Source organism: Salvia splendens, chromosome 2, assembly GCF_004379255.2.
Source record: "Salvia splendens isolate huo1 chromosome 2, SspV2, whole genome shotgun sequence".
Lineage (NCBI taxonomy): Eukaryota > Viridiplantae > Streptophyta > Magnoliopsida > Lamiales > Lamiaceae > Salvia > Salvia splendens.
Genome location: NC_056033.1, coordinates 31033441 through 31054966, shown reverse-complemented (window position 1 = coordinate 31054966; position 21526 = coordinate 31033441). Strand labels below are relative to the sequence as shown.

At 35.5% G+C, this 21526-nt stretch overlaps 1 protein-coding gene and 1 long non-coding RNA gene across 2 annotated transcripts; both read right to left on the bottom strand.

Annotated features, from left to right (window-relative positions):
• Positions 1-2523: 2523 nt before the first annotated feature.
• Positions 2524-3200, bottom strand: LOC121780583. The gene is made up of 2 exons (XR_006046053.1): positions 3138-3200; positions 2524-2987 (listed from the first exon to the last, which is right to left on the bottom strand). It is a non-coding gene; the product is annotated as an uncharacterized LOC121780583 (long non-coding RNA).
• Positions 3201-6345: 3145 nt separating this feature from the next.
• Positions 6346-19671, bottom strand: LOC121792179 (1,4-alpha-glucan-branching enzyme 2-2, chloroplastic/amyloplastic-like). The gene is made up of 22 exons (XM_042190029.1): positions 19349-19671; positions 18574-18728; positions 17946-18241; positions 17588-17686; positions 16751-16793; positions 16120-16179; positions 15730-15810; positions 15439-15555; positions 14885-14968; positions 14051-14172; positions 13806-13925; positions 13047-13176; positions 12857-12967; positions 11164-11292; positions 10538-10641; positions 10006-10150; positions 9361-9508; positions 9185-9285; positions 8629-8706; positions 7235-7390; positions 7040-7114; positions 6346-6917 (listed from the first exon to the last, which is right to left on the bottom strand). The coding sequence occupies exons 1-22, from the start codon at positions 19482-19484 to the stop codon at positions 6759-6761; spliced, it is 2649 nt and encodes an 882-aa protein (XP_042045963.1). The 5' UTR covers positions 19485-19671; the 3' UTR covers positions 6346-6758.
• Between the last annotated feature and the right edge of the window lie 1855 nt (positions 19672-21526).

Below are 21526 nucleotides of genomic sequence, written 5' to 3'. Positions count from 1 at the left end.
TCTATGCACTAGTTGCTGTAGAAGAGATTGAGCTTAAGGAGCCTCTCACATACAAAGAAGCCATGAGAAGCAAAGATAAAGACAAGTGGATGCAAGCAATGAGAGAGGAAATGGACTCTCTGATCAGAAATAAAACTTGGGTTCTTGTGGAAAAAGTGGATGGCAGAAAGCTAATTATTTGTAAATGGATCTTTAAAAAGAAGATAGAAGCAGATGGCTCTATAAGGTTTAAAGTCAGGCTAGTAGCTAGAGGTTTTACTCAGGAATATGGGATTGATTATAATGAGGTGTTTTCACCTGTTGTGAAACATAGTTCCCATCAGGATGTTGATATCAGGTGTAGCAAAGAACAATTGGGAACTTGAACAGATGGATGTGAAGACAGCTTTTCTTAATGGTGAGCTGGAAGAGACTATTTACATGGTCCAGCCTGAGGGCTTTGCTGTACCTGGGGAAGAAGTGAAAGTCTGTAAATTGAGTAAAAGTCTCTATGGTCTCAAGCAAGCAAGCAGACAGTGGCACAAGAAGAAGTTCAATTCTTACATGCTAGCTTGTGGTTTCACAAGATCAAAGTATGATTCCTGTGTGTATTTCAAGAAAAGAGGTGGAGTACCAGTGGCTTGAAAATCTAAATTGTTTACAAGTTAATTATTTCTTCTCTAAAAATCCTAATTCTCTCTGTCACCATAGCTAGCTTTCTCAAACCCCTAGCTCATTCTCCTCCACGCCTTTCCTCGCGTTCCGTCTCCTCTTGTGTGTCGTCGCGCCTTTCTGTAAGGGAACACAAATTTATTTTTTTTAACAAGAATTGAAGTTACAGTTGCTTGTTTCTCTAATTAAGTACTTCTAATCTTATGTCAAACATAAGCAGATTCTTATATCAATACCTCTAAGTAGACTACAAAATTGGCATAATCATTTTGTCTCAAAAGAATATCAGACCAATTTATTCGATAATACTATATCAGTTTGCGTGAATAATTTGTAAAAAGAATAAATTAAATACTAAGAGCATCTCCAATGGCGGCGGCGTCACCGGCACGCCGATTTTTCGTGGACGCCGGTGCTGACGCCGAACCATTGCGAGCGGCGTCGGCGAAATCGGCGTCAAAGTCGGCGTGCCCACGCCGATTCTTGGGCTAACGCCGATTCTCACGCCTATCCTCACGCCGATCCTCACGGCGTCATTGTAGGCCCCGGATCGGCGTCAGTTTTTTAATTTTTTTTTTAATTTTTCGAAACACTATATATACGCGCTTTGTACATCATTTTCATTCACACCACTTGTTTTAACGAGTACTCTCTCTATCTTAATTTCTGTACAAGATCAACAACGAGAAATGGAGAACAACTACAAAGGTACTCCAGTGACGACCGGGTCAACTTGTGGGCCAAGATAGCCGCAGCCTACAGGGCATTTTGCCCTGAAGGGAGACCGCGCACCGGGGAGGAGTGCCGGAAGTGCTGGGACCGAATCAGGTCTACCGTCTCTCGATTTTCGGGTTTGTACGCCAACGCCCTCCGCATGCGGACCAGTGGCCAAACAGATGAAGACTGCAGGAGGATTGCGGAGAGAGCCTACCCGGATCCCGGGAAGTACTATGAGTTCACCTACTGGAACTGCTACCCTGTGCTCAACGAGTCGGAGAAATTCTGGGCAGGTGTCGACGCTGGCTGGCTGAAGAAGCAGAAACTGAACTATACCGGTGATTATAGCGGCAGCAGCGGTGGTTCCCACGACCTCCCCGAGACGGCCCAGAAGGTCCCGACCCCTCGTTCGTTCGGTCGCCGACCTCGCCCGGTTGGCCAAAGGCGAGCGCAACAGGATGCGAGGTCCAGTTGGCATCCCCCCTCGGCAGGTCCACCGAGGAGCTCAAATTCTTCGTGCGTCAACAAACGCGCGCTCAAATGGTGAAGACGTTAGCCGACTTCCGGACGGCGGTGGACCCCGAGGAGAAGGCTTATCTCCGCGTATTGCTCCGAAGCATGAGTGAAGAATTGGAGGGGTTGCAGAGGGATACCGGCGGGAGTAGCAGTGGCGTTGGTGGCGACGAAGGCGGCGGCGGCGACGACGAAGGGCTGGACGACGACGGAGGTGAGGAGTGATTTTTTATGTAATTTTTTTATTGCACTTTTTAATTTTTGTACTTTTTTTAAAAAATTAATGTACTTTTTAAAAAATTAATGTACTTTTTTTAAAATTATTGTACTTTTTAAAATTTTAATAGTATTATTCAATTTTCCTGTATTTGTCTCGTAAATTAAATTCTGTATGTTGCTACGATTGTAAATTAAATTATATAATTGTTATTAGTGATGTGGATAGGTTATGGGAGGGCTATTGCATGTCCAGTTGCATGTCCAGATGATGTGGCAGGAGGATTTTAGTGCTGATGATGTGGCAGTGGCAAGGCTATGGAGGGCTATTGCATGTCCAGAACTACTGGAGATGCTCTGGGATTTTTTAAAAGCAATTGGCAGCTTCAATAGGAAAGATCAAATCCATTTGAGAGACAATAATAATTTACTCAATATTCATTACCAAATTATAATCCGAGTGATAAACAGCAGCAACAACAACAACAAAAGAGAAAAGACTGATAAACAACAATAATAACAACAACGAACTTAGAATTGAGACCCTTACATCTACTTTCAACAGAAACCTAATTGAGACAAACGAAAACTAAATGTTGATGATGAGCAAAACATATAGCATGGTGTGGCCTTCTTAATTCTCACTTGTTGGATTTCTTGTTGGTCTTTGAGGAGCTAGTGGTGGCGGCGGCAGAGGAGGAGGTGGACCTATTGAGATCATGAGGGATGGGGATTCCAGCTGCAGCAGCAGCGGCGAGCTTGTAGTTGAGCTCATTGAGAAGAGCCTGATTCTCTTGGCTGAAAAACTCAGCCAGCATCTTCAACTTCTCATTTTCTTGCATGATTAGGAAGTTCTCCATCTCCAATTTCGAGTTTAAGTCTTTCATTTTCTGTTCAAAGTCAGTGCACAAGTAATGTTAATAAAGAAAGAGAGAAACAATCTTGAAACGTTTGATAAGAATGAAAAAAAAGGCAAGTAATGCTAATTAAAGATAGAAATGGCCTAAACCCTCTTGTTATAGCTATTCTAAAAAGATCACCTTTTGGAATTAAGGAGGGGAAGAAGTGTCCTTTTTTCTATTGTAAGGAAGTTTTGTGTAAGTGTGTGAGAAATGAGTCACATCGGCTCCATATATATAGTGTGAAAAAGTTGGAAGAAAGAGAAATTCTTCCCTTCTCACGTAGAAAGAGAGGGAGAGACAGAAAGGATACACCTATAGAAAGAGGGTGTGCCACGATAATAATACATGGATTGCAAGTGAGTATTTGCGTGGGTTTCTTGCCATTTTTTCTGTTATTATGATGATTACCCTAAGAGTTGGAAATTAGGTGAAGGTGTTATACTATACTAATATATCATAAACTTATATATGAACAAAGATTTTTCATTCAAATTAGAAAACACATAATAAATAATCGAATATTAGTAGTATTTAGTGATGCAAGGTGGCAATACTTACCCAAAATTTAATGACGGTTTGGTATAGCAAGTATTAGCTGATAATACAGAGTCTTTTGAATTACATTTTTTTCACTATCAGCTATAGCTGGCTGTTTCCAAATTTGAAATTCTAGCGTCTAGCTTTATTTAGAAATAACAATGATTAATGATTGTTTCGCAATTATTTTTGTAGTTGTGTAATTGTGGTGACTTAAAAGTCCCCGTGATTATTTTAAAGGGAAGTTAATTTGTTTAGTACTAATTGAATTGTGTTTTGTGGCTGTGCTTATTCTTAACTGAAAGGGAAATGTGTTAGTGTTACTAATTAAATTGTGTTTTGTCGCCGTACCTACTCTTAATAAAAAGGGAAGTGTGTTACTAATTAAGTTGTATTTTGTCGTCGTGTCTATTCTTAGTTGAAAGGGGAGTGTGTTACTAATTAAATTATGTTTTGTCGCCGTGCCTACTCTTAATAGAAAGGAAAGTGTGTTGCTAATTAAGTTGTGTTTTGTCGTCTTGCCTACTCTTAATTCAAAGGAAAATGTGTTACTAATAAAGTTGTGTTTGTCGTCGTGCCTACTCTTATATAATATGGATTTTCATTAGAGATTTTTGTGAATTTATAATATAATCTTGTGTTGTATTATGATATTTCCATTATGAATGTATATTTTTCATTTATCTGTTTAAAATGTATATTTCCTAGTGAAAGAAGTAAATTAAGAGTATCTCCAACTATTTATACTAAATTCAAATTTATCAGTATAAATATTAAATCAAATAGTGATTTTACTTCCATTATTTATACTAAACTCAAATTTAACTATTTGTACTCACAAAATTTGAAAAAAAAAAATTGTGGTTTGTTTAGTGTAAATCCCAAAATAAGTATATACACCATTTGTCCACAAAAAATAGTCTAATTTGGTCATTTTGGGATGTCCAAAAAAATAGTCTCATTTCTTAAAATTGAAAGTTTTTCTCTCATACTTTACCTACTTTTTCTCATCTCTCCTATATTTTACCTATTTTTTCTTCATATCTCTCTTACTTTACCTATTTTTTCTTCTTCTCTCTTACTTTACCAATTTCTCATTAAAACATGTGTCATCCACAAATGAAACTAGTATATTTTTCAGGATGGAGGGAGTACTATATTTTACTACTACTCAAAAGCTAAAAATGAAATTGATTTTGAAGTATCACCGGATCTAATTGCTTACTCCATTTTGGATTTTAGTATATCATTAGAGATGGTCTAAATATACCTTCTTAATAAATAGTGAATTTCAAAAATAGAAGGTAACTGAAAAAGAAAAAAAAACTCATTCTTCAATAGAAAAGTTATTTGAGAAGATATTATAGTTCTTTTTTTTAATTTTGAAGATATATATTTATCTTTCTTCACTCAAAAGTTAAATGTGATAGTTCTTTTTTTTCAATTTATCTTCTTTTTTTAAATTTACTACTCCCTCCGTCTCATAGTAGATGCCACACTTTCCTTTTTAGTTTATCTCACAAAAGATGTCACATTTCCTCTTTTGGAAAACGTTTCCTCTCACATCAATTATAAAATTATATTTTCGCTCACCACTTAACACACAAAACATCTCATAAAATCTGGTGTCATCTCCCATGTGTGCCATCTTCTTTGGGACGGAGGGAGTACTTTTTAAGAAGGTATATTTATCTTTTTTTTTAAATGAAAAATATACTTTCCTAAATATTCGAATTACAAGTCTACTCTTACAAATTGGAGAAACATCCCAACTAAGGGCATACGAAATTACTATGAGTAGATGCCCTACGAAATTACTACATATACTATATCTCCAGTTATGAATATAACAATAGAAACGTAGTATAAAAATTTAGGCAAATTTTTTATTATTTTCAAATAATACGGGAGTATAACAATTTAGGCCAACTAAGACAAGCAACCACCTTTCCATAATTGAGACCAAGTGGCTGAATATTATGATGAGGAGTCCAGTGATTCAAATTTTCTGTTTCAAATAGTACTATTATTTATCTTCTCTTTTTATATTGACTGTTTGATTCAGAATTTGTCCACAAATAGTGTACTGTATGTTATAGTAAAGATTTATAGGAGCCATCAGAATGTTGGCTGTAGATTTCTAATTCAGAAAAATGGTCCTGATCAATTAAGAGATTTATACAATACATGGTATGTATAGCGCATGCATGGTTAATGACGATGAAGCGCTACACATTTGATAGGATACTGCCCCTCTAACCAAATAAGTTAAGTGTTCGAGTCATTACTGGAGTAGACGAAGAACGAACGTCGATCCTCTTTTTTAAAAAATAATAATAATGTATGTATCGTTAATATATTCCTGTCCAATGACATGTTTTTAAACTGCTAAAAGTATTAAATTAGATAAACTTTTAGACAACAAAGTTTGGGTGAAAAATATGGGAAATAGGACTATCAAATTATGCATCTGAATTTCTATTTAATTTTGAAGAAAAGTGACTCCCTGACCAGAAAATATATAATGTACTAATAACAAAAAAAATAAATCTACATAACACATATTTACAACTAAGATTTTTCTATGCATCCTTATGGTGTTTTTAGCTTAATATACATACTTCAACTTATATTAGGCACAAAATAAAGATCTCAACACTATCTGTTTGGATCTTCAATTGCCATCATAAAAATGTAAACACTGTCTGTCTGCGTCATCACGCGATACGTTTTCCTTTAATTTAATTAGAGATTACGACTTTATATTTATTCTAAATAGATGTAGCACATAATGTAATAAGCATAATCCTTAATGAGAAACACGAGCTTGGCTCTAACTATTTCATGTAAATCAAAGCCAGGCTCAAAAAGGACCAGCTACAGCAAAAATACGAATACAAAGGAATATACATGGAGATGACATGCATCAAAGTCGGAATATTCATTCTTAATTCATTATAAGCGCCAAACCAGATGCGTAATCTCCTCGTAGATCTGATGGAATCTCAATCTAGAATCTCATACACTGAGGTTTAGTTATTACTCAGACAATCTAGAGATAGCCACCGGAGGATACAAGTTAAGTTAGCGCACCTGCTGTTTCCATTTTTTTTTCAACTTAGTTTCTGCTTCTTCGAGAGTTTGCAAGCCCCATATTGTTACAACGGACAGAAAAGCAAGGTGTTGTTATAAGCCAGAATCACCAACACCTCAGCTACAAAGCTAAACTTCAGCAATACTAATTTCAGTATCAGCAACACTAATTTCAGTATCAGCAACATCAACAGGTTCTGGTTCATCTGTTACTAATGCGTACACCACTGCTGTTCTCGAAGGTGCATAGACTAAGAATGAACGGGGTCGGTCATCATGCCACCCTTCCTGTTAAGATTATTAGTAATAAAAAATGATATTAGTATGATAGAGAGGGTATCAAACCTAATATAGTACTTCCACTAGTTGAAGAGTTCGAACATCAGCAACAACTTGAGGCATTAACTTACTAATGTAAAATACTCTGCCTTGTGGCTAATTCTGTTGAAGCCTCCAAATAGTGAATGATCTGAGTCCAAGACAACCTGAAATATATAGCCATGCTTTAGAAGTGTTTCTTCAAGGGCTAAACAACAACTGTATCAACAAATCAACAAGAATAAAAAACAATATTACAATACAAAATCAATTGTTTCTCAAAGTACCTTGTATTTTCCTGGCTTCAAGCAGCCAACCCGGTAATCTGAATAACTATTACTCCAATGGAAATTAAAGACAAAGACTAAGTCACCCCTCTCAAATACAATTATTCTGTCTCCTTCATCTTTCTTGGATATGTATTGATGCTCTGATGTCATGAACTGCAGAAAACAATTTATGGCTGTTTATATCCTATTTTACCCAAGAAAGTAAACTCAAATGCATTTAAAACTGGAGTCTTGATTGAGAACAGTGTAGTTGAGAGGAGCAAGCTCTTACAAGACACAGGTATGTTTTCTGCTTTTTAAAGAAATATTTTTGCATGTCCAACACAGGCTAAACCGGATTTGGCTATCATCAATACATCATATGAAACAAGAGCAATTACAACATGCATGTTGATTTTCTATATATGCAGAATACTATGCTAACACACTTGAATCCATAAAAAAAATTGTGTAAATACCTAAAAGCATCCATTATCATATAACAAAAGTAAAAGTATCCACTAATTTTTTTGAAGTAAAATTTAGCCAATAATTTTTGCACAATCACAAAATTACTCTTTAGGTATAGCGACCCTTATCGCCATATACAACCAATAATAGGTTTAGACATGCCCACGGTTAGTAAACCGGCGGTTCCGGTTTCGAGAAATGTGGAACCGGCACCGAACCGTGAGGCTATTTCACGGTTTCGGTTTCGGTTCCGAACCGCCGGTTTTCCGGCGGTTTTTCACGGTTCCGAACTGCCGGTTTCCGGCGGTTTTTCACGGTTCCGGCTAGATTTCACGGTTTTTCGACGGTTTTTCGCGGTTCCGGTTTGAAACCGTCCAGAACCGGCGGTTCCGGCACGGTTTCGGTTCTTTAAATTTGGAACCGGAACCGGCCCGCGGTTCAAAATATGGCGGTTCCGGTTCAAGAAAAAAGTCGCGGTTCCGGTTTGGAACCGGAACCGGCGGTTATGGTTACGCGGTTAACCGCCGGAACCGAAAACCTTGGGCATCTCTACATAGGTTGTGAAGTAGTGATTTTGTTCATAGTTTCACAATTAAGAATACACTAGATTGTGATTGCTATAATTCACTACCCTATACCTTCTTTAAGTGTGAAGAATTACATATTTTTTTTTACTTCAACGCACACTTATAGCCTTCTTAGTTGTGCAGAAATCAAATGAAGTGTGGCTAAATAGTAGTAGTAAAATACTAGTAAATGTGGATACTTACTTTTTTTATATTAGTGGGCAGATTTTACTTTTGTTACCTGATAATGGCTTTTTTCGTCTTCAGTTTCACTAAAAAATTATTGTTTGTATAATATCTATAGTTATCAGAAAGGGGCAAAAAGATACCCTTAGTTTAACTAATGCAAGGAAACTCAGAGCAAGAAATACATACGCCGTATCTTTCTTCAAGATGTTGCATCGCTCGATCAAATTCTTGCAATCCATTATATCTCAAATAGTCTGCATCACCCTGCATATACATCGATGTTCATTAAAGAAAAGATGCAACTGCTGCAGGAATCTCTAATGATGATGTAACACAGCAGTGCTCCACAAAATATCTTTGCACAAAGTAACTCGGTCAAAGTTGATTATTCAACATAGGATTTTATACTAACTTCATTGTTGACAGTATACCAAAATAGAAGGCAAAATACCTAGCAAAAAATCAAGAGTTACTTTTTTGAGTCCTTAGGGCCATGTTTCCTGTTTTAGTATTCCTATTTTAAATCAATTTTATAGCCAATATAGAAGGCAAAACACCTTGCAAAGAATCAAGATTTATTTGTTTGAGTCCTTAGTGCCATGTTTCTTGTTTTAGTATTCCTATTTTAATTCAATATCAACCGTATAAGTAGTTGGCTCTCATAGTCCAACAGAACAAGTTGCTCAGGCAAATCTGCAAATCTAACAACTTGAAAAAAGTAACTGAACTCATTAAAACTTACCAGATCAAATCTACGCCTGCATTTGTCATAACTGAACCCATTTCCTGGGATGACTGTGCCATCAGGAAGATGTTGATCGGCTCTGGGAAAGTCTATCCACTCTGATTCGCATTAAAAGAACAGTTAGACAGTACTTATGATTCATTTAAAGCAGCAAATATTTCATGTGCACCTACCAGGATGTCCAAATTCATTTCCCATAAAATTTAAGTATCCTTCCCCACCTAATCCCATTGTTATAAGCCTGATCATCTTGTGTAATGCAATTCCACGATCAATTACAGGTGTGGATGGTCTATCCAATGCCATGAAATCATACATATCCTGAGACAGATCCAGAACACAAGAATAAGTTTATATATCATAGTGGCACACAATATCATGATCGAGATACTCAGTATATTTGTTACAGCGTCAACATGTATTTTTAACTTCTCCTGAGAAGTATGGAAGTGGTTGCAACTATAGAAATGGCAACTAGTCAGTTCAATTGATCTTCATTTTTGGAACCATGGCTTCTGAAGATATGGAAGATATTTCATCCTTGGTTCAAATAACCACTATTCTCATAATTTTCCTTATTTTTGTTGAAGCCATAATTAGTTCATTCATGGTATATGTGTAAATATTTATATAATCACGGTTTCTAGAGAAAGCAAAATATATCGCCTCTTTAAGAAAATAAGTTGGAACTATTGAACAAACACAGATTAAAATGTGCAATGCGAGCATAATATTTCTAGATAGATAACGAGTGCTACTATATTAAACTCCTACATGCTTTCAAGTATAGAAGTAAGCAACTTAAAATATATTCTGACCTTATCCATCAACCAAAATGCAATAGTTTTATCGCCAACAAGAGCTTGGTCATGACTTTCTGCATAGGAGACACATTTTTCATTCCACCTTCTATTTGTAAGTGTGTGTATAATATCTCCCATTTTCCAATCTTCATCCCTTTTCCTGAATCAAAAGAGTAAGGGAAGAGTGACACTGGATTGTGAAAGGATTATGTGGTCCCAATTAAAATTAATGTAAAATGCAGAGAGTTAAAAGTTAATTTTCCAACTTAGAATATGTGAAGTTTAAGATGTCTTGTTCATAAAATTGAGGTTATATCGTGGCAAAATAGATTGCATTCGACTCATGTAGATAATAGCTATTTTTCAAATTAGTTGCTGTAGATATAAACTTAGTGGAAAACAGAAAATAAGTAAAAGATAAATCCACTGATAGCATCATATCACCCAATATTATAGTCTTATCACCAAGAAAATTGCCTTGAAGGAAGGAATGAGATTTATCGTTATATAGTCAGTACATGGGTATTAGAGTGTCAAGCGCACATACTTGAGAGTCTCAATCCATTTATCGGCAATAGCCATGTGCAGACGATAGTCAAATCCAATACCTCCATCTTCAAGAGGAATACAAAAGGCTGGCATTCCACTGACCTGAAATAAGAGAATATATGATAAAGGACAGCTATGTGCAGACATCAACATAGATACTATCTTTTCAGAATAATGAAGATTGTTATTGTGACAAAGCATTGGTATATGAAGGAAACCATCATCGGTTTCATAAGTTCAGAAAAATTTATGCAACTTTAGAATAACAAAGGATTTTAGCAAAGGTTACCGCTTGCAAGTTGCAGGCATACTACTTTTTCAGTGATTCTTTTGTTAACCATGAATATGAACAAGAAAAAACTGGAAAGTGATGATGAAAAATATTTGAACTGATTGCTGAAGATATCAGAAAAAGTATTTGTGCAACTACTTTTTAGAGAAAAAATACTCCTGTAGGTTGGATCTTCACTCCCTTACAATCTTTACCACTTAAAGATCTTATTTCAACAAATCCAGCTTCTTCCGTCTAACCCAACCCAAAAACATCCAAACAATCAGACCGAACAAATAAATGAGGTATGACGCCATGACATACTTTGTTATATGTTAAATCTACAAACTTACATCTTCACCTATAGTCAAAGCTTCAGGAAAGAGCCCGTGAATCATATCATTGACAAGCATCAAATAGACCACTGCATCAACATCTGTTGCGAATCCAAAGTACTCGTTGTAGTTCCCAGTGAATGCCACCTTTCATCAAAGAATACATTAGTCTGAACTCTGGATATTACTTATTAACACCAAGAGCAGGGAGTGAACCAAATTACGCTCAAAGGCTTCTAGAAACAGGATTCTATTGCGGGAATGGAAAACTCAACACATGCTTAAGGCTAGTCTTATATTCATGCTGAGTTACATCATCTTAAGTTAGCTCACAATCTGTGACGGTTTATCAGTACAGAACTTGTGAGTGAACAGACTAGATTATATCATCTACCTGGGACCAGATGAAATAGCACAAAAAGGAAAATGTTCAAAATAGACACTGATATTGAATATCCATTTAGTACATGACACAATTGTTATTTGATGACAAATACGAGAATCTTTCCGATAAACACCATGCTTGGAAGAGAAAGTATGGGAACCTCACAGACCAAAAATGATAGATTAAAGAAAAAGCCTTTGAAACAGAGTACCCTGTTTCATGAAATATACTCCCTCCGTCCACAAAAAATAGTCCCATTTGTTGATGGCACGGGTTTTAATGATAAATTGGTAAAGTGAGAGAGAGTGAGAGAAAAAAGTGAGTAAAGTATGAGAAAAGGAAGAAAAAGAAAGAGAGATGAGAGGGAAAAAAAAGTAAAAGAGAGGAGGAGAAAAAGTAAGTAAAGTGTAAGAGAGTTTCCATTTTTGAAATGGGACTATTTTTGTGGGCGTCCCAAAATGGTAAAATGGGACTAATTTTTGTGGACGGAGGGAGTATATGAGAATATTTCAAACAAAAAGTAAAGAATAAGAAAACAGGGCTGAACCAACCGGTATTGTCCCAAATGAATTTTATTTTACTTTTCTTTTCCTCACATGTTTTTTGTTTAACAAGTGGTAAAAATTAGAAGAGTAAAGTCCAACTTGTGGATACTAGGCTGGGGTGCAGAAAAGTTGCCCCAAAACATAAGGAGCATTCGTGAGTAAAAGACAAACCCTGTTGCAGTTGAAAAAAGATTCAAAGAGCAATACTTGACTAGTTGACAGATCATCAAAAAAACTGGTTGAATCTAAAAGAAGAAGAAACAAATTTCTGTACCATGACTTTAATAATTTAGTACAAATCGTGACAGGAGTTTTGGGCAAGCTAGAAAAGGTAAGGATTGGAATTTAGAGATTATCCTGAGAAAGCTTTGGTGGATGGTGGATAGAGGAAGTAAACAAATTAGTTTGGTAGGCTTGCAAAAGAAGTCATGAAAACAATATTTTAATAATGCAGAATAAAATTTGTTCAACATAATTTCAAATCTTACACAAATTTGAGAATTAAAATGAAGTAAGTGAAATCTTTCAGTTAGGTTGACAATAATTGGTACTATGTTCTCCTTTTTCTTCACTTAACTAAAGGTTGTACTACCACTTTTGTGTTCCTTCAAGAAACAAATATTGTACTGGCCACTGGTGGAACAGAAGTTTTCTAGAAAGTAGTGGATTTTTTTTGAAGCTGAAGGTGAGCATTATATATTTGATATGTCATAGATTAGTAATTGCATGATTAACCACATTCCTCAATAAATGAACAGATGCGTTAACCAAAAAGTAATACCTCTAAACCATGGTGGGTATACATCATGGATGTCACCCCATCAAATCTGAAGCCATCAAACTTATACTCATCTAACCACCATCTTGCATTCGAGAGAAGAAACCTTAAGACCTACAATTGAGGACGCATTAGACAAACAGAATAACAGTAACAGATTCTGTTGTATAATTAATATCTAGACATTACATACTTCCCACTGTCCATAGTTAAAAAGACGAGAATCCCAAATCCAATGATAACCCCGCGATCCAGAGTGAAAGTAACAGGTATCAGTGCCATCAATCATGTTCAATCCATCCAAAGTATTATTTGATGCATGACTGCAGGCATTAAATTTTCAGTTAAATGACAAATGAATAATAAAGCTCTTTGATTCACACAGAAACAGCAACAAGAGATGCAACAGATATATAGAAACACCACCCAAACTGATAAAAATGTCATAATTTAAAGTAAGACTGTTACAGAAAAGAGGCAAGGGAGGCTGGCAAGAATAGTAAGAACAAAAAATAGATGGAAAACGGACTGTAATGAACTGAAATAAATAATGATAAACAATTCTCTTATCAGGTCAATCAGTCAAATGAGGCCATACGGTTAATTACGTCCTTACACTAAATTCAAGATTCAACATTGCTCTAGAACTTACAGGGACTTATTTATAGGACTCTCAGAACACGAAGGAAATAAAGATAACATTTACAGATGGACTTCTTGACTTTTAAATTAAAAGATAAGATTTCTAGACTTCTAATAGTTAAACTTCTAGCTTTTCAATTCTTGATGCATATCATACTGACTAATACTCCAGATAGCAGACTGGAATATCCACGAAATGAGCTTCTCCAATAACATCCCAGTGGAGAACATGATGCTAGTCAGCTATATGTTATTTAGAGACAGCAATTTTGGTTATGCCTCAATGATTGTTATTTTGGAAATAATATACCTGTGCACAATATCCATCAGAACAAGCAAGCCCAATTCATGAGCTCTATCTATCAAAGACTTAAGCTCATCTGGAGTCCCAAAGCGACTGCTTGGTGCAAAGAAATTCGTCACATGGTAGCTGAGACAAGAATGAGATAAAAAAAATTATCAGCAGCTTAAGTGCAGAAAAAGTAGAAGATGAGAATACAGTATAGCTCTATATAAGGGGGGGGGGAAATTCATAACTGGAGTGAGGCATATTACCCGAAACTTGCATAATATGAATGCTCCTGAATTGCCATTATCTGAACAGCATTATACCCCAATTTCTTGATGCGAGGGAGCACTTCGTCTCTGAAATTTACGTACGTATTGATAACTGGATCCTGCATCCAACATCAACAATAAAACAGGTAAGTTCTGCATTTGAACATGAAACAGTATAATATAGGAAATCTAAAGATTCTAATTATATTTTTACTAGTCCACGGCAAAGGTTATATGTCCCAACTTCTTGAGTTGGCAAAACTAATTTAAAGAGAAGAACACATCGTAATTCTTCCAAAAGTTTATGGATTGTCTGATGCGCTTCAAGAGCCAAATCTATGGCAAATAATTTTATACTCCCTCAGTCCGCCATTAGGAGTCCCATTTCTTGGCGGCACGGGTTTTTAAAATGTTAAGAAAAGTGGGTGGAAAAAGGTTAGTGGAATAGGGATCCCACCTGTATATATTAGTTTTAAATGAAATGTGAGTTGAATGAGTTAGCGGAAGGTGGGACCCTATTACCATTTATGATAAAAGTGAACCGGGACTCCTATTCACGGACGGACTAAAATGGAAAAACGTGACTCCTATTCACGGACAAAGGGAGTATTATGCTTTATGCAACTTTTGTTAACCATTTCAAAAGGATCTTTCATCTAATACTCGTATGCTTTTCCATTTCATAAATTTTCTTTTAGTTGTTGACGAGGAAATGGATTTTCATTTATAAGATACTGAAGATGGCTAAGTTATTCATAATCAAGAGAAAAGGCACCAGATAAGTTACCTAGTTGAATTTACTTATAAGATTTTTAGAGAATAGAAGCATACCTTACTACTCATTCCAACATGAGACTCATATATCCGCAGTGATTTTGGTTTCATTGGACGAGGATGTTCAAATACATGTTTTTCCTGCAAAAAAGTATATTTAGTGCATCATTAGCTGAGAACAAACGAAATCTACAAGAAAAATACACCAGGTAAATGACTACTCATCCTTAATCCCTGACAGACAAGAAACAGGGAAAGGATCCGGCTGTAGCACATTGCTTCATAGCCGATAACAGTCAGAGGACGGAACGCATGAAACTGGATTTATTCTCTTCTGACTTGGAGAGCAAAACTTTTAGTGCAATACTTAAATTTATTCATGCATGATCACAGTATCTATTTTTAATATATAGACGGAAGACATTTTGAAATGGCAAGAAACAGCAATCTACTCGGATTTAGATTATGATACTGTCCACTTTAGACAACTGAGATATGAATAATTCACTTATTTTCCCCTTGTTTTCCAGTTCTCCAGTCATCAATAAAAGTGGATCAACTATGAAGAGGCAATAAATATCACAAGCATAACAAAGAAAAAACATGAATACCTCTTCTGGAGGATCATAATATATTCCATTAAATGGAATTTCCCCAGGAGCCTGAACAGAGAACTTGATCCAAGCTGGAATAGAATCTTTAATGCCAGATGGAGTATCCATACGGATCTACATTTGAATATTAGATTGTAGATAACATGATTAACATCTTGTCAATAGTACCACAAAAAAGTATTAATGACAAGTGATTGAGATAAAGATTTTGTGATTGTAATAGTGTTCAAGTACAGTCAGAGATTTAAGTGAGAAATACTATCATGAACTAATATAAACGGATATTACCTTCACACGGGAACCATGCGGAATAGCAGGGGAACCATCAGCATTGTTTGGCAAGAAGATCTCCCAAACACCAAATTCATTCTGTAAAGAACTCTTTCAGATTAATCATGTGGCAAATATTCATGAAGTTGATCATCATGCAATATGCAAATGAGAGAACAGTCTTAACAATGCAAAGTACATGAAACCAAGATTTGGTAGTGTTCCAACAATGCTAAGGGTAGAAATTAGCACGAGAGAAGGGAGAGGAACGAAAGACAAAAGAAAATGAAAAGCAGCTTTGTACTCAAATTGTGAGTGCTCAAGCATAAGAAAAATATCTTGTCCAATAATAAAAATCCCTGAATAACAAGAGAATTTTGAATAGCAAAAGGGGGGAGAAAAGCTTACACAAGTCATGACATCAGCATTAGGATTCCAGTTGTTGAAATCTCCAATAAGTACAGCCGACTGCACGGTAAGAATGGTCAATATATAGCAGCAATAAAATAAATGAGATGAAAAAAAGAAAGTTGGCAGATTTTGAAAGAGCCAATAAATGAAAGAATCAAGCATATTTCACATGTGACCAGTTTAGGCAGATAGAGACCCAAAACCTATTATGACACCAGAAAGACTAGGGCAAGAAGCAAATTGTGAGGGGTTTCATCAGGTATTTATCAGCTTGTTTGTGAAATTGTACTCCCTCCGTCCACTACGAGCGTGCAACTTTGGGGATGACACGAGTTTTAATAAAATGTTATGTAGATATTTGGCTTGAAGAGAAGTGTCCCAGCAAGGGTATATATTGGATATAGATGGTGGGCCATGGGTAGAAAATAAGAAGTATTGTCAAGGTAAATTATAATGAGATTTGTTCAAAAAAAAAGGAAAGCTGCACACTCTTTGTGGATGTCTAATAAGGCAACTGTTGCACACTCTTGGTAGACGGAGTAACAGAGAAGAGAAGAGGATAGAAGATGACTGGTTGAACTAAAAGAAAGTAGATATCAACTTATGCAATATAATAAGCAGCACTAACCTTGGCACCAGGTGCCCATTCGCGGTAAGTAATACCTGTCTCACTGTCAATAAGGTTTACTGGAAATTAGTATAGGACTATCATAACACTCAGATTTCTTTAATCAAGTAAAATATGTATTTCTTTACAGGCAAAGGATAACTATATTATGGAGTAGTAGTAATAGGTAAACTGGAAAATAAAAAGGTTACAGCTACTCCAAATTCAATACAAAAGCATTAACACTTCAAGCATGATTTATAATTCTTGTTGAGTTTTCATATTTTTGTCTTTTCACTTACAGATTACTAAGGACTAAGTTTCTACTCTGAGAAATCACAGTAGTCAGCTTTTTACGAACCTCTATAGTCTATTCTGATATGGCTGTCAGTACTCAATATTTAATATCCCATGGGTACATGATGTATTTCCTTCTCCAGAAAACATGTGGAATGGTTTCCCAAGAGATTTTCTCCAGTGGTGTCTTGTCATGATGGAGAAATTATTGGATTGCCATAGTCAACGGCACAGCATCATTAGTAGTTATATGAAGATGCCTATATGAAATATGGATATGTAAGCCTTCTCCAGAGTGAGCATACATGGTGGATGAAGAACTCCTCTTAACTTCCTATACTATAAACACTACCCAAACGCTTGCATTCTTACACCAACTTTCTAAAAAAAATTAGTATCTTCAACTAGATGGATGTGCCCTTTCAAGATGAGTGAAAACACATGGAATGAACTTTCAGAATTTCTTATTCCATATGCGCAAACAGATTCTAAAACCATGATTGTCTCTGGATGGCTGTCAACATATCAAGAGAACAAAATAACAACGTCCAGCATACAAACCTGCGAATAAAACCAAATTTCTCATAACCACGAGAAAAGGCCTCCAATCCACCTTCGTTCTTGTCAATTGCTGCACGCAGTTTTCTATACTGGTCATACCTGGAAAGACAACATGTTTAGTGAAATAATCAAATTGGTCAACTTACAACTTGCAGCTTCACTAGAAACTACAAAAAAAACTTTCAGAAATATCAAATGATATATTTATGATAGTAATATGTAAGAGAGAGGATATAATGTTAAAGTTAGAAGATATTGTTTCAACTACAAAACTTTAAGAATGCAAAATATAATTTGTATACCGCTTAAACTTTCTAGTAAACTGATTTTTCCAACGAAGTTATCGATACTAACTTACCGATAATCAAGATGCTGGCGGTGACTGCTCAACATTGGATCTATTTCATATATCCTCTGACCATTACCAGGTGGAGGAATGATCTTCCCTCTTATCCTCGTAGATTCACTGCTTGTTGTTTCATACGTTGAGTCTGATGTCCCTTCAGCTTTTGCTTCAACGTGTGCATCTGGTAGTTGTGCAGAAGCGGGATCTTCGCCTGTGATAACTTCACTGGAACCAAGATTGATTATATTTTCTTGATTGTCAACCTTCAGTCCATGTTTTGTTTCTGAATTTTCTATTTCGCCCGATATCTTGAAACAAAAATCACATGGAAACATAAAATCAATGAATGGAGAAGATTTTGCAGTTTCAAACATTTCTTACTGCACACCCATTACAAAGTCACAACAAGTTCAATCTATAAGAAAGTTTTAGAGCATGGATAATGGATACTGAAGACTATAAGACAGTTTCCAAGACTAGTGCTAATAGCCATAAGTCAGAAGGTCATACAAGTGTACTAGTTTTCTGCTCTCTCACATTGTCTCTCTTCTGATTTAGTCATGTAAGTGGTCTGGTGGTGTGAATTATTTCCTACTCAGCCCGGGGTTATGTTTAAAGTAAGGTTTTCTAGCAGACATGCCTTGGGATTATCTGAAACTGTCTCATGGACCTCCAATTCCTCGGTTGGAGACGAGGGGTCATCATTCTCAGTGCCTGGAACTAAAACCTTCTCTGATGTAGTTGCCATTGATGACTGGGAGCCAGACTCGTATGACTTCCCAGCAAAAATCTTCCCTGTAAAAATAGCACAAAAATCAGCGAGAATACAGATTGTTGAAACCCTATTTTTGATAAGTATAGCTTAAAACAGAAAGGGAAGATAAAATATTTAAAGAAGCAACTAACTTCATCATGGCCCAATATGACCTATTAGTGCAGATATCATCCTCCAATTTTCTTCTACTATATTGCTAATCGTTTAATTAACTTATTTGCTGCAGTTCTTTCTGCTGATTTACTAAGCCGCAACAAGGGGGCTAAAACAGTCGGTAACTCCTAATCATCTAAGAACGAATAGAAACCATCAACTCTTATTCTTCCCTGCAAATTATTCAGAATTTCATACACACTCAATAGACGCGAAACCATATCCGACAAAATTGAAGATCCAACACGAAATGAAAACAAGTAGGAAGATAATGATCGAACAAAACACCAATTGCAGATTCAAAAAGTTCACCGCTAAGTCTAAGAGCACAAAATGTTCATCCATACAATCACCACTCACCAGGCCTGGTGGTGGTCCCAAACAAAAAAGGAATTGTATATTTTTCAAATAGTTTCTGCAACGGAACAATAAAATAAACTAACACCAGCACCACCTCTAGCACACAAAGAGGGGAATCCAGACTCACGAGAATTGGATTTATTTTTAACAATCAACGAGACGCGAGGTGTCCTATCGGCGGTGCGCGAGTTCCAGCCATTGCTCCCGAGGTTGTAGGCCGATGGCACCCCCGGCAAGCGCACGCCAGAGAGCGTGTAAACCATTTTCCGAATTTAAAAAAAAAAGCAATTAGCACAAAATTAAACGGAAATCTATAGTCTAGTGCAGATCTGCAGCGAATTCGAGAAGAGCCATGAAATCCGTGTGGAGCGAGAAGCAAGTAAGTGTATACTAGTATTAATAATGGGCGAACCAAAGAAGAGGCGGTACGTGTGAGGATGACTGCATCTGCATGGCGAGATTGGGTGTGTGGGGCCTATGTTGCATCGTCAATTCGAGTGATAATTTCATAAATATCTGTTGATGTTTGTTTGAGTGTTGGGAGGGGAAATATCGTGGGCCAATCTATCACATGGTCGTCTCTGTGTGAATGAGGATTTTTTATATTTTTCCCAGATTAATGCAAATCATACTTCATTTCTTCCGGATATTTCAGCATATTCTCTCTTTTTGTTCCATTTATGACTTTTCATTCCATATCCTCATTACTTATCTTGCCCTTCCAATTTAATGTATTAAATTCTCCCGTTACAAATACTGAATTTCCTTTTTTATTAAAATATTTATATTCATATTTTTTATACTCTATTTATTTTTGGGCTCCATCATCAATTACTATAATATTTCAAACGATGTTTCCTATTTTCTTATTACTTTACCAATTACGCATTTGTTCGGATCGTCGACTACCACATTAGTTTGATATTTCCTCTTTGGGTCAAGTCCGCACGAATTTATTTTTAGTCACTCCCAAAAGGTCTCAAACTAATTAGGGTTGGACATAAAAATTTTACACACATTCTAACTTTCTTCCAACACCCGAAGTGGGATGAATTTGTACTCAACAAACCTCCCTCTCAAATCGAGACCACATCGGGAACAGACACTCAATATGTGATGGCCTTATACTCAAGAGCATTAAAACTCGTATCATCCATAAATTGTCCTTTTCTATAGGATTGAAGGAATAGTTTACAATACTCGTCTTTCAGATAATTTCTCTATTCTATAAGAATAGTTACTCTTTCTATTTTTGTTTGGCCTATAAAAATAATTTATTTCTAATTTTGATTATTTTATCTTTCTAATAAGTTGAGCATCATCCTTCACATACTAATTTTTTACTAATTATACTTTAACTAATTTTTTCTAATTTTTTCTAATTTTTTCAATTATAATACACTCGAACGTGCGTTTTCTCAAAAAGTTGAGCATCATCCTTCACTTACTAATTTTTTACTAATTATACTTTAACTATTTTTTTTCTAATACACTCGAACGTGTGTTTTCTCAAAAAGTTTTACAACTATTTTTTTCGAAAGTTTAGACCCTGATTTCTCAAATCAATCATTAGAAAGTTTGATTCAGTTTTTCTTTAGAAGTTTTAACGCAAGAGAACAAATAAATGATTCTATACTTATTTTTATTCTCTTCATCCTACAAGAAGAGTCATATTTAATTATTTTAATCCGTTAAACAATAAAAGTCACATTTTACTTTTATCATTTAATGGTAAGTTGGTCTCACATTCCACTATCTCACTTTACTCACATTTTATTACAAAACCAATATTAAAAAATGGACACATATTCTTTACATTCTTAAAACTTGTGCCCACATTAAATATAACTCATATTGTGAGATGGAGGGTATATCTTTTAAAAGTTAAATCAAAATTATATAAAATAGCTTAAATAAAAATTTATACATATATAAAAAGAGAGTTCTGAAAAAAATTAACATAAATATAATTGGAATTGTTCCAAAATCATGTTATAACTTTCCTTTCAAATTTTAATAGTAGTACATAATATGGAAAAAATAATAGTTTTCCCCATTTTAATTATAAATTGAATGCATGTATCAAATGTTGGGTATATCATATATATATAGTTTATTTATTATAAATATTGCATTTGATAGCTTACAAAGAATGTCATTATAACTAAAAAAATATTTATTGATTAAAATTGTTTTTATTAATGAACCACCTTTTGTTGTTACATCAAATCGAACATGAACTAATGAACGGGTATAAATCTTTATTTTGGGTTGTTCCAAGTAGTTGAGTCGTATTTGCTTTTGG